General features: G+C 43.2%; 2 protein-coding genes and 1 long non-coding RNA gene across 3 annotated transcripts in view; 1 reads left to right on the plus strand and 2 right to left on the minus strand.

The window, feature by feature from the left end:
- The window catches only part of PLK4 (polo like kinase 4), a 12,964-nt gene extending 12,462 nt beyond the window's left edge, over positions 1 to 502 (minus strand). The window contains exon 1 of the mRNA XM_039708581.1: positions 293 to 502. Coding sequence (XP_039564515.1) covers positions 293 to 322 — 30 coding nt within the window. The 5' untranslated portion in view covers positions 323 to 502. The remainder of the gene's footprint in view (positions 1 to 292) is intronic.
- LOC120501843 overlaps positions 1 to 13,773 on the plus strand; it is a 15,746-nt gene extending 1,973 nt beyond the window's left edge. The window contains exon 2 of the long non-coding RNA XR_005627405.1: positions 8,453 to 13,773. This is a non-coding gene — a long non-coding RNA (uncharacterized LOC120501843). The remainder of the gene's footprint in view (positions 1 to 8,452) is intronic.
- HSPA4L (heat shock protein family A (Hsp70) member 4 like) overlaps positions 13,360 to 14,093 on the minus strand; it is a 19,634-nt gene continuing 18,900 nt past the window's right edge. The window contains exon 19 of the mRNA XM_039708582.1: positions 13,360 to 14,054. Within this exon, the coding sequence (XP_039564516.1) occupies positions 13,860 to 14,054 (195 nt within the window). The 3' untranslated portion in view covers positions 13,360 to 13,859. The remainder of the gene's footprint in view (positions 14,055 to 14,093) is intronic.

Genomic DNA, 14,093 nt, shown 5'->3' on the forward strand with positions numbered 1-14,093 from the left:
CGCTACCTGTGGGGAGCTCTCCGGGGCGCGGCGGCGGGGCCCGGCGGGCCCGCACAGCCACCCCCGCCGCATCCTGCTGCCGGCACCGCGCTGCCGCTGCCGCCCGGGCCGCCTTCCCGCCGCCGCTCCCGCCGCGGGGTACACCCGGGACGCGGCATACACCCTCCCCCGGCTGCCATGGCAGCGGCGGCGGGGCCGCGGACACGTGGGGAAGGCGCGGGAGGAACCGCGCTCGCACCCACGCCCGCCGGCAGCGGGGCGAGCCCGCGCCCGGCCCCCCCGCGCCCCGCACCTCTATCTTCTCGCCGATGCAGGTCGCCATGGCGCCGGCCGCTCTCCCTCGGGTCCCGCTGCCGGTCGTGCCGAGAGCCTGGGGCGCGGTTAGCCCATCAGGGCGCCCCGGGCCGCCCGCCCCGGCGCAGCCCCGCCGCCTCCCGGGCCCGGGGCCGGCCGCTCCGCGCCCCCCCCGCCGACATTTTGAAAAGTCGCGCCGTTAGCGCCCGGCCCCGCCCCCGCCCCGGGACGAGGCTGCGTCTGACGCCAGCGCGTCACGGGCTGGGAGGAGGAGGAGCGTGCCCGGGCGGCCGTTAGGGCGCGTGCGCCGTGAGGGGCGCGCGTGGCGCCTCAGCCCGCGGCGGCGCCTGGAATGGCGGGGGCGTGTCCCGGAGATCGCCTGGTCACAGCCCCCGCTGCCAGCCCCAGGGACACACCCCGCGGACCGAGTTACCCCGCCTGGCTTGGGGTTGGAGTGGGTTTGGGCTGGAGAAACGATTTTTGATTGGTTTCTGCTCGTTCAGCCTGCCCTCTGAATTACCCCGTCTCACACGCATCCTGCTGGCTCCTTCTGTCGCAGCGGCTCCTTCTGCTGCCCAAGTTATTTTCGCTAGGGCAGCTATCCAGGATGCAAGAGGCGGTGCAGTGATTTGGCACTTCAGCTTCTCCGGTGTTTGCCAGCTTGTGGCTGTAAACTCAAAGCAGTTCCCTGCCAGATTTCATTGTTGAAATAAAATACAGGGGTGGCTTGTGATCAAGCTGCTCTTTCTCCTTCATGCGCTCCTTAATGGGTGTAAAATGGATTGTGGATAAGCGTTCGTGTCAGTCGCTGAGAATCCTTACAGATAAACCAGGAGCTGTGTGAATTAGCAGTCATCGCTGGCTTGAGTAACTAGGGTGGAAGATTAGTAAAAAGGAGACTTTTAATTTAATTTCAAGGCTAGATTTTTTTTACCTGAAGAATGGTGAAGGCGCACCTCCACCAGTGAAGTGATGCTTTCCTCTGTCTCATTAAAAAGGAGCTGGAATCACTCTTCTGTTGCTGGGTTGCATTTATGACTGCAGGGGTCAGCATCTGCTGCGAGCAGAGCTTGTGAGACAAACCAACCGTGTAACAAATCCTTTGCTAATATTTCTTATCAGAGAGCACAGATACCTAACCTTGGTCTCAAGGCTTAAGCATTGAAAAAAATGCTATCATAAAGTCTTCTTTAAGGACTTCTAAGAGAGTAAAAAAAAAAATTCCCTTAAAATAGGGAATGCAGGCCTTCCTTCAACTTTATTGCATGACCAAAATGTAAAGATTTTGGACATACTTCATCAAGTGCAGAAGTCTGATTAGCAACAAAAGTAAAAAGGAGCTGAGTAGGAAGGATGATAAAAAGCAAAAGGCAGCATAAAGTTACATTTTACAAATTGTAATACATCGTCATTGGTTGCTCTGCAGCTTTGCTTGCATCTTGGCCACACGGTTCATGACGCTGGTAGTTTCACTTATTTGCCATAGGTATATTTCTTTCCTATTGCTGCTTTTTACAGACGCAGGGCAGCTTTCTCATGTGTATCTGGTAGTGCCAGTCTAGACAACAGAAGCTGAATCTTGGAAAAATTGCTGGTGTGTCCTTAGTAGACAATGAATTGTGAGCATGTAATGATCCATCAGTCCTGGCTTCTGTTTGACTACTAGGACTTAAAAAAAAAAGAGCTAATATATCAAACATATTTGCTTTGATTATTAACCTTCTAAATAATCAAATAAATCAATTCCCCAGCATCTGCTCAAGACATGGCTGTGACAGAGTGTGTGTTTCAGTGGCCAGCAGTCCTGGCTTGGGTGTGTCAGCAACTTGAGAGACTCAGTGCAATTGTTGCCAACTCCTCATGGCAAGAGCAATTTGTTTTTTAAAATTGGACTTTGTAGTTGTGCAGTCACGAAACTTCAGTGGGGTATTTTCATGCCTAACACCACTGTTTTGACACACATTTTGTTTTCCTATTTATCATGACTGTCCTGTGAAAGAGGAGCCTGTTCCAGGTGCTGTTATAGATTGTTTCCTTCCATAGTCTTCATTCTGGATGGTAATGCTAGAAAACTTAGGGAAGGAGTGATTCACCCAAACCAAAATTGAATCAAATCCAGGTTAATTTTTGTGGTGGGTTTATTGTGTATTTTTTGTTAATTTACTTTATTAAGGGAAAGTACGTGTTCATAGAGACTTGGCTGCTTCTGTCTCTTTTTCACTAAATTGAATTCCGTGTTTCTACAAAGAATATAAAATTTTATCAAATGAGAATTTGCTTTGATTTTGTGCCCACCCACACAAATGCTCTTGGAGCTCACCTTTCAGCTTTGCTTTCAGAGATGAGAAACCCTTCTCTTGTCATTTAGAATCACCTATCTGATAAAAACTTGAGTGGTGAAAAGCAAAATTTCTGTCAGTAGCAATTAATTTCCAGGCACTTGTTTCAGTCTGGTATTTCAGCAGTTTGATCAGAAATTTTGGAGCGTACTTGCTGGATGTTTACAGTGGTCTGCAGTTTTCATATCCTGCTTCTTAAGTTAAAGGTAGTAATGTCATAATTGGAATAAGTACATCTTACAGATGAGCAGAAAAAGGGGTTTCCACTCGTACCTAAAAGGCACTGGGCCAAAATTTGTGAGAACAAAACCTCTCTGTCTTGATTATGCTGAAGCTTGGAGTGAAACATTAAAAGTTTTAGCTCTGTGCTCCATTAGGAGTACGTGACCTATTCCTTAGGGGTATTATCCACACCTTCACTGTCTGTAAATTTATTTTGTGCTCTAAGTTTCAATCTAGCCAAATAATTTACTGTTCTTCTATGACTCAGAAGATAACATGGGAAAAAAACCAAACCAAACAAAAAAAAAAAGCTTATGCAAGGCACATTCCACCTCAGACTTAATCTGAGCTGAATTCAGCCTGGAAAAATGAGAAGACTGCAGCATCAATTTATTGCCAATGCATTTTACTCATGTTAAGTCTTCAGTGTACCATTTCTCTTTCTTTTCATCTTGAGCATCACAATACCAGGAGGTGATGCTGGTCTCCACTTTATCCTCAGGTGGAATTTTACCTGTTTGTCTCCTGCTCTGTAAACCTTTTCTCCTGTGTTTCTTTGCCTTTTCTCTTGGCGGCTGAGTGCCATGGTCACTGGAAATGCAGCCCTGCAGATGGGCATTGGGTGAACCGTGCACTCAGTGTGGTTTGGTGTCTGAGGATTTGCTCATCTGCTGGTTTTGTCCTTGCCCAATGTCAGCATTGTTTCCACCTTCCTAAGAGTTTATTTAGGTGTTGGCTGGAGATTTCCTTGGTCTCCCTTGATGAATGTTCAATTGCCAGCAGTGGGTGTAGCTGCCCGTGTTGACAGCTAGTCTTACTTGCAAAGGTGGACTGCTCCCTTAGGCACAATTCCTTTGTTAATGGTGTTTCCAAGCCATATTAAACTATGCAACAGTCATGAGAGCAATTACTGTCTTATATTTTAATCCTTTTTCTAATTAGCATTTGTTCTTATGTATGTTTTTCAGAACAGTGCTAAGGGATTAGCATTTACCTATACACTGAGCTCACTGCGAGCACATGAATTTTGTCTGTATTCCACAGAATGCGGAAAGACCTCTGAATAAAAAACAACTGGGTTTTGAACTTTATTGCCCCCATACAGGAAGACACAGTAAGAAACAGTTTTTATATTAAATAAATGGAGCATTCGTATCTCAACAGTCTTTTAGAGTTAAAAAGCCCACATCTTGTTGAGTACAGATCTTCTTTTAAGACATCCTGGGTAAAAAAATTGAGTTAATTTGCTTTGGTAGAACTTCTTGGTTTATTCCTTCTTCTGTCAGGAGAGAATGAATGGATTTACTCTGTATTTCTGCTTCACACAAGCAGCAAAGGAGGAATCACATGCAGCACAGTATGAGGTGCATTTATTTGTACTGTGAAAATATGGGATTTATTTGTACTGTGAAAATATGGGATTATTCCCTCAGCCATCAGGAACTGCCTTGTGTCACATGATAGAAGCTTTGTTGTGGCAATGAACAAGCTGAAGTGACCATTGCTGTATTCCTGGGATCCCAAACGACCTGTGACATTCATGTAGCTCCTGGGCCATAACAACCTCACCTTCCTCTTCCTCTAAAATACGAGGAGCTTAGGAAAAGAGGATAACATTTCTGTCAATTTTAGCAGAGAACCAATCACTAACTAAATGAATGTGGTTATTTCCCATCATCTTGGCTGAAAATAAATTTGAAGTGCCTGCTTAGACCATGCAACTCCTCTGAAGCAGTCACAGGACAGCATTTTCCAAGGACAGAAACTGTTGTGGACTATTTTCAGCTCTAAACTGAATTTTCAGCTCTAAAATAAGCAGCTGTAGTTCCATTGAAATCGGAGAAGTTGTATAGCTTTGTACAAAGGTGCAATTTCATTCCTAGGTTGGGATTTAAATTTTTCAAAAGTGGGGATGTTTTATTTCTTCTGTGACATTTGCAGCTCAATAGAATAGCCTTGCTTATATTGAATAGGAGGGAAAATCAGAATAATAGGGGGTTTTTTCCCCCAGTGAAATTCACATTTGGTTTGTTTGTTTGTTTTTTCCTGCATGCTCCATTCTCAGAAGTACTGAGAATGGAGCATGCAGGAAAAAACTGCAGCTGTCACTTCCATTACACCCATGTGTGCCTGGTTTTACTGGAGCCAGAGGCTGGGCCTGTGTTTGAGGATTAAGTCGCCTGTGCTGAGTTTTGTGCTGCTGTGACTGCAGCAGGACCCAAACAAGGCCCTTTCAAAGTGCCAGGGCTGTATTTGCAATGTGCCTGAAGTTTGGAGGTACGTGAAGCAGTGTGTTCAAAGCTTAGCTTTGAAACTCCTTTCTTAAGCAAAAGCCTATGCTCAGCTTTAATTATTGAGCTCTTAGGTCTCCTCCCTGATATTCTCTCCTACCAGGGAGACCAGACTGGTTTCCTTGAGAACTTTCCATGGCATGTTTATTGCTTAAGTCTCACTAACAGTAGCATAGCTACAGTGCAGTGCAGTCTGTTTTCACTTTCAGTAGCCCAGGTTTTGGTTGTTTTGTTGTTTTTTTCTTAAACTTTCTCCACTTCATATTCCTCATGTGGCTGCTCGAGAGAATGATATTTCTCTCTTCAGCATGCTCAGAGGAAATGTGAATTCAGATGGCAGAATCTTTGGGTTGATACAGGCTGGGAGCTGAACAAATATCTTGAGACCTGGATCACTTTTGATGCTTTGGCTCATGCAGGAAAGGGCTGCAGCTCTCATCTGTCTGCATGATGGCGAGTTCTCCAGAGGGAACATGTTCCAGACAGAAAAAAATAACTGAGAACTTCTTCATCCTGGAAATGACTGTGCCACTGCTGTGCTGATCAAGAAAAAAGCTGTGGAAAAAAATTCTTTCCTCACCTCCCCTACTTCTTTGGTAGTGAAATTAAATTTATTTCAGAGAAGGAATTTTTTATTTAAATCTGTATCTTTAAGAAACAAGTCAAACTTGTTAGCCATGTGATTTAGTTTACTCATCTGTAAAACTGACAACATGTTTCATCCTTGGCTGAAGGGAAGACATTTATAATATAAGTGAAGAAAAAAAACTTTGTTGAAAGAACGATTGTTTCTGAGAAGCTGGTTATTAAATATAATCTGTTTTAAGTAAAATCCTTGGTGTGGCAGAAGGCTTTGTTGCACTGACTAACACATTTTTATGGACATTCCAACTTTGAAGCCTCCTATGAAGTTACTGGCCTTGAGCCTATGCTACAGGAATATTGTGTTGCTTGTGTTAGTGCTGTCAAAGACAGGTGGTGATTTTGTTTTTACTGATTGTGTTGGACTGTAATGGCAGCATTTGGTAGCCCAGTGGGACTTTACCATTTATGCCAGGATAAGCTTTTCCCCCCTGAGATCTTTTGTCCATCCCAGTGAAGTTAGAGAATTTGTGACTGTGTGGTACAGTTGAGCCTGTCTCTGTGGATGCCAAGGGTGAGCTTAGTCAGTGATTTAGCACCAGAGCCAGGCTGACATCATGCCTGTGTTATGGAAACAATGAGGTCGTTGGAATGATTTGCTAATTTGGCTGATGCCTCTGTTGTAGGTGTCTGTATTTGTTGCTGTATGGAACACAGCCCCAGATTGTGCCCTGTTCCTGAGTGAGGACATGAACCACTCTGCAGGTTTTTCCAGATGCCTTTTCTGTGATTCTTTTGATTGCACTGCACTTGTGAGCACTAAGTGATATTTCTAACAGAGAAAACTTGTCCAAGTCAAAATAAATTCCATGAGAAAGGGTGGGCTCAGTATTTGACCTGTTTATTAAGAAGACCTAGCTTGGTCTTGAATTATCATTAAATCCATCACACAGTCTGCACATTTTCCATCTCCATTCTCTATGCTAAAATCACCATAGAATGGTATTTTGTCCTGCCTTGATATTGTAGACAAGGCAGTGCAGGTAGATGATGAGTGGGTGGGGGATATTTATTGCAACAGGAGCATTTGAAAGATGTGAAAAGGGTAAGTAAAATGGGAAAGGTTATTTTTGGCTGAGAAAGGAAACTTCTTGGGCCACATCTTCCTGTGGTATTTTCAAGACAAATGCTTTCTGTTTTGTTTTGTGATTTTATTTTCCAGGAGTAGTTCTGCTGGCTGCTGCCATGCTCCACAGGAGGAACTCAAAGCTCTGGCTAGGATTTTTTTGCTGGTGTGTTGCCTTCCTGGTGGTGTTGGCTCCTTTCCTGGGAATGTAGCATGTTTTTCCCCTGCAGATATTTTGTGACTTGAATGAATCACTTAATTTCACTGTCCTTCAGAGGCATAATTAGTAACTCACATTTACTTTTGCGTGTTCAATGCTTATACAATGCTCAGTTTTATTCCTGGAATGTTCTCTCATGTGAGGATAAGGTTATTTTCTGAAGAAATTTGCAAGTAAAATGCTCTTGACCAGTAGTCTTTAAACGTTGTGTTTGCTGTGGAAGGTGTCATTTTCTTCTTTATAATTGTAAATGCTTCAGCACCATTGAAAATCTAATTAACCTTATAAAAGGAAGAGCACACTGATGTTTTCAGGGAGAATGAAGAATGTAGGACAGAGTTAAGCTGAGAAAGTAAAGGATAATATTCAGTTGCAGCCATGGTAATGATCACAGGGATACTCCTGTTTCAGAAGCTCTGACAACAAACACAGTCCCTGTGAATAAATTGTTTTTATTCTACAAGCAGCTCATTTCTCCCCGAAACTGCACCGAGCCAGCCCCTTGAGGCAGCGTTAGGATATTACAGTTCAGAGAAGCTGGTTTTCAGGCAAAATTTGAAATCTAGGACCTCACAATATACTTAAGCATTCTGATGGAAACACTGTTAGCCTTACATTGTGGCTGTGTTTTTAATTCCCTCAGAGTTTTAGCTGGCTGCCTTCAGCTGACACGACCCAAGGGAATGGCTTGAAGCTGTGTCAGTAGAGGGTTAGGTTGGATAATAGGGAAAGGTTCTTCACCCAAAGGGTGTCTGGGCACTGAACAAGCTCCCCATGGAAGTGGCCACAGCACCAAGCCTGACAGAGTTCAAGGGGCATTTGGACAACGCTCTAGGTGGGAATGCTAGGGTGTCCTGTTCAGGGCCAGGAGTTGGACTTGGATGATCCTTGTGGGTCCCTTTCAACTCAGGATATTCTGTGATTCTTTCAACATTCACCTTATTTTGCTATAACACTCCTTTTGCTGTGTGACAATGGGATACAACATCCTTGCAGAGCTGGTAAATATTGGAGTGTGAAGGAGCTGATTGAGCGGTCGGAGATGCAGCAGAGACAGCAGAGTAGGTTAGGGGCAGTATTTTCCCCTGTACTGATAAGGGGAAGTTGATTTCTAGTGTGCATTTTTACATTTGTACTTTATATGTGTATGTATATACATATAAATATATACAGTTCTTGAAATAGGAAGGACCTTTCCCCACCACGAAATTCCAAACCTGGCCTGTGAAATTAATATAGCTGAAATACTTTATTGAGATTTAAGAATGCCAAGCCTGGATAAAATGCAGACTTTGAGGAGCTTTTAAAGTGTGCCAAGGAAGATGGATATAAAAATGTTTAATCATGTTGTTTTGGTGCTTTTTTGTTGATTATGCAGAATTCTACAGTCATTGCATCCTGGTGGAGAACACAAGGATTCCTGTTACACTGCTAGCACATAGAAAAATTCCTGGAGGAAAGCCACAGGTTGCTGCTCTGCATCTGCTCAGAGAATCAACTGTGCCCAAAGCCATCCATTTCCCCCAGGAGTTCAAGGCACAGGAAAACTACCTGGAACTTGTATGTTGCAGTAAGTCATTAATGAAAGATGAATTACTGAGAACTTGGGAATTTGTGTTCATCCTAACACAGATATGTGATGGCAGCTGTGAAAGTAACTGCAGTTCCCCAGAGGCAAAGCAGTGCTGTGTTTGTGCTGCAGCAGCCTGGGCCACAGAAACCACAGTGGGCAGTGCTGTGTTTGTGCTGCAGCAGCCTGGGCCACAGAAACCACAGTGGGGCAGGTGAGGCACCAAAAATGCCTTTATCTTACCTGTGGCCTTTTGGACAAACTCCAGTTGTATCAACCCACGACATCAGACAAAGCTGCTTTTAAGAACACTGATGCAAAAATGAGGTCTTGGGTGGTCATTTCTGGTTCAAGTAGCGGTTTATATATTTATTATAATTATACACAACCTTGACAATCTGTCTTGCCATTCAAAAATAAATCCAAGTCTTGTCAATTTGCACATGATCTGTCACTACTAAGGATCCCCTTTACATACATGGTAAACATTTTCCATATTTAAACACCGCTTTAAATTCTGACACTCCCATCTCCCCCCTCATCCCCTGGAGTTATGGGTATCGACTATGGAAAGAAACTTTTCCAACCACTGCAACATTCAGGGACTACCATCTTTTTTGATCAACTTAATTAAACTATTTCAACACTTGGTAGAGGTGGCTGGTTGGTATAGCTCTTAATTGCATTTTTGTTTAAAGTTATTCTTGATGGATTTCATTGCAATGATTCCTGGTTTTCACTGCTTGACGCATTTCCTTCTGACCAGGAAAGGAAACCAAAGTTTAGCAGCTGTATCAAGTAAGTCACATCAAGCACATTGCTGGCTTAGTATTCTGCAGTGCCAACAGTCACATTTAGTTGTTTTCATTGTTATTTACATGTGTAGTAAGTGGTTGAAGTCTTCAAATTTCAACTGCAGAAAATTAAGAATTCAGCTAGGAGTCAGCCACCACACACTTTCTGTAGCTACTAAGATCTTGTGTTCATACTCCAACTGCTATCTTGGGAGCTGAAATTATAATTTATGAGGCATTAACGCCTTTTGTTAAGCAACATGTTTTTTACACCTCTTTTGAGAGTTTCTGTCTCCTGGTGCCTGAAAGATGAGAAAACCTAAGAGTAGCAGAAGTGTAAGAGGCAAAAGAATATTCCTCCATCCAGTTAATAAACTCACAGCTAGTGGCAATTAATATAATAATCCTCAGAGCAGGCAGACCTTCTACCAGCCCACAACTCAAGTTTGGGCATCTGAGCTTCACTTGAAAAGGGCTCCCAGAAATGTGGAAGTATTACAGTGTGATTACACAGCAATGAGAAGTCCTATTTTGAGGAATGAGGTTCATGATAGCACTCATCTACAGGAATTGAATTTAGCTTCTTTTCCTACAACAGCCGGGCAGGTGCTTTGAACCAGCAAACGCAGCGTGTTGGCAACACAGCTTTGTGTTTTGGATTTTAACTGACAGGCACGGAAAACCAGAGCTCTGACAAGTGTAAATTCCAAGTTTTGTTAAGGCTGTTAATTTTTCACACTGGTGTCAAAAAATAATTGGGAAGAAAACCCTTCTGCCAGCTCCTTGCTTGTTTCCTGAAGTTACATTTAAACAATCCTTACAGGAAAACCCTCAATTAAATATGGAATATTTGAGAACTGTTATTAGCAATCTGTAGGAGAGATTGGAGTTCAGCACACAGAGATGTTGCAAAATATTAAGGAATTTCAAATGTTGAAGATACAAAGAGATCTCATCAACACACAGATTGGATGCTTTACCTTAACAGCTTCCACTTGTAGGTGGAAGAAGCAAAGCCTCCATCCCTCACACCACAAGGTGTCCAGAACGCTGGAGCTGCACCACAGACACTGCACTGCCCCCACTGTGCTGCGTGCCAGAGACAGGGCACCTTCCCCTCGCTCTGCCCCGGGGCCTTGGCAGGGAATACAGGTTGTGGGATACAGGCTGGGTGTTTCCCAACTGCCTCTGAGCATTCAGGATCAGCTGCTCACTGCTCTGCAAGCCTGCCCCAAAGGCAGCACTTACGCAGTGCAAGGACACTGCCAGAAGCCAGCAAGGGAGAGGCGTCTTCGTTCCAATTGAGACATACAAAATCAAATCCCTCATTCAAAATCAAGGGGTATTTTGTCATGAAGCAGCAGCTTCAAGAAAGAAGAGCGTAAAATCCTAACTTGAGTGTTACAAATCTGTTTATGTTACATTTGAAGTTCAAAGAAACTCCTTGGAGTCTAAAGTACCATAATAAAAAAGTGGAAAGGAACCCATGAATCAGTTCTAAACTAAACTCAGTTTAGTAAAGAAAATTAAAATAAATTAATTTTTAAGTCCTTTCTTGAACAAGTCCATTAATGCTCCAGACAGGAGAGAATGAGTCCTCTTTAAAGGGAAGAAGGAAGATCTTGCTGGTTTGTAACTAGATCTTTACATCAAACTTCAGAACCTGAATTACAAAACTTTTTTTAAATGATCTGTACTGCCTTCACAAATATTGTGTTGCTTCCTTTTTTTCTTTTTGTGGGACAGAGGGAAATATTTTCAAATAAGCAGAAAGTTTCAAGTAAGATATTATCAACAAATACCTGCTGTTGTAATATACAAGATGCACAGCAGCAGACTTCTGCCAGTTCCCTACCAAAACTTTATGTTGCAAAGACACTCACTCTGGTGCTGTCAGGATAGGCAGAGGGAACTTGCTCATTGAGTCTGACACACAAAACCTCAAGCTGAGCATAGTGTTTAAGTACTTAAATCTGTCCTGGTGAAATCTCCTCTTTGTAACAGGAAACAGATTACATATGAGCAAATCATTTATTAAAGTGAACCTCACTGTGGAAAGATCAACTCTGCCATGCCAAATGGCATTCCTAACACGGACCTCAGAGCCAGCTTCTGTGGGCAGCATTCCTCTTCAGCAGGGATCTAGAGACAGACCAGATGCACAGCAGAAAACCCCTTCTCTAGTAAGAAAACTTGACTACAACTGTTTGTCTGAACCATGTCTGCTTTTAAGCGTGCAGAATTATTCTAGCCTTTATCCTAAGCACTGCCTCAAACATTTGTGATGTGCTATTAAGCATCTGATGGCTATGAGCAGAGGACACTGTTCTTGCACGTGACCCTTTAGCTATTGGAGATTTCTGTAGTTTTGTGCTCTTCTGCCACAGCTACCAAGAAGTCTACCTAGAGAAATTATTGTGTAGCTGGATTTCAGGAAGCCAGTAGTTGAGAATGCTGCTCATTACGCTGCCGTGCTAAAAGCCATTGGGATATAAATGGTGTTGAAGCCTACAAGACCCAAGCCAGCCCAGCCTGACGCTGCAGTAGAGTCCCCCTCAGCACCAGAGGTGTGACTACCATGGCAGAACTCGAGACTGAGGTTGCAGAGGAGCTGCTGAACAGTTCTCCTCAAAGTCACTCAGTTTTTGTTCAAGGGCATTAAACATGTGAACTTACAGTGTCAGACCATCCACACTGACTGCATGGAAGAGGAACAAGAACAAAGTACATGCATCTCAGTCACTTGATGGCAGTCATGAAGACAGAATTCCAGCACTTGAACTAGACTGGCAGATAGATTTATGTACAATCATGAATGTTGCTTCCTTGTTCTGTCAAGGTATAGGAGAGTTGAATTCACCTCTCCCAGAGGTCATGAGTTACTTTTTGTAGCATGAACAGTGGTAGAAGATGAAGGGCACAGCTGCAGATAAAATGGCTGCCAAAGCCAGAAACAGGACTGTGGTTCTTCACTTCTTTACAACAGCAACATACCCTATAGGAGAACTGCTGTAGGAGTGCCTGGTTAATATCTAAATTTGTTTCTGGGACAGAGTTCAAGTCACTGAAGCATTACACTGCAACTTATTTTCTTATGCTAGGTAAAGAAACCACTTTTAATAGTTAGACTAGTCCATTCCCACTCTGGTAACAATAGTTTTGAAGTCAATAGTGACTGGCTTTAGCAAGTGCTGCAGCACCTCAGTGACTGACAGAAGCATTTGGAAAGTATTTGGGACATAGACTGGACCTTGACAACGTTTAAGACATATCAAAGGAAACAGTGATTCTACTGTGTAATACATTGTAGAAACTTTCATTAAAGAGCTAAATGACCAAACCAAGTGGTAAGCTATGCAAGTTCAACAGATAGATTCCACCTTTGGGGTAATAATGTCCAGTTTTTAAGCTCTTTTGTTTTGGTCCTTGACCAAAATATTTATGTGCGGAGTATCAAGGCTTAAATAAGCTCTCAGCATTTCTTTCAAGTTTGGACCAAACAGCATTTAAGCCACCTCAAAATCAGGGTGATGATACCCAGTTTGCACAGCACTGTTTCTGTTGTTCCTCCTCCCCAGGATGAGATACGATCAGATGTAAACTGAATTCAAAACAAAAGAAGTGTTAATAGTTCCATGTGCAATAAGACATTTTCAAGGGAAAGCTACGCAGCAGGCCTTGAATGTTCTCCCCTCTCATCCTGTCCACACCAGCATCACCCTGTCCTAAGCACAGCAGGGTATGTACAGCAATGTGCAGAGACCAGGGATTCCAGCACACAGCAGAGCCACGGTGCTGGAGCAGTTTGCAATGAAGACTGGTAGTGGTATGGGAATCCAAAAAATGCTTAAGCTCGGATTATTCAGTTCCTATGAAAAAGACCGTACAATTCTCATGGTACATCAACAAGATGGACTGGTATGCCAACTAACCTCTATTTTAATATTTAAATTATAACAATACAATAACTAGAAAAGGTCAGTGCTTCAAGTGACAGGTTTTGCCACTTCAATTCCAATATTTTTCCAAAATAAAGATGCGATTAGATCTACACTTGAGCATCAGTAGTGCAATACAGTATCCTTTCCTGAATAAAGGAGCTGAGGTTTATCCACAATAAAAGCTTTAAATAAGGTAGATTGTTGCCATTTATATATCAATTCTGTATGTTTGATATAAAATATATTGGGAAAGCTTCAACTGACTTATACAATCTACATTTGGCTAAAGCTCCACATAAGCAGCATCAGTGGAAATGAACATCAGAGGTGTACTTAATATAAAACACTTTCAAAACTACTCAGCAACAAATGACAGAAGTTTGGCTAAGAATAACTGAACATCTGAGGTGTGTACCAGACAAAAAGAATGGACCCTGTGGTTACTTGCACTATTTTAATGAAGTAAAAGAAATGCAAGGTTTAGTCCACTTCCATTTCTCCGGAGGGTTTGGTCTGCTGAGGGTTGTCCTTGGCTGGTTCGGGTTTGGGGTCAGCAGCGCTCTGTCCGTTCACGGGCCCGTTGTGCTCCCCGTTGGCTTTGGCCTGCCCGTCACTGGGAGGTTCTATCTTCGGCTTGGGCTTGGACAGAATGGGATTACAGAAGCTATCCAATTCCTAGTTGTGACACAAGTGAGACAGCAAGGTCATTCGGTG

Source organism: Passer montanus, unplaced genomic scaffold (assembly GCF_014805655.1).
Source record: "Passer montanus isolate IOZ18808 unplaced genomic scaffold, ASM1480565v1 scaffold206, whole genome shotgun sequence".
Classification (NCBI taxonomy): Eukaryota; Metazoa; Chordata; class Aves; order Passeriformes; family Passeridae; genus Passer; species Passer montanus.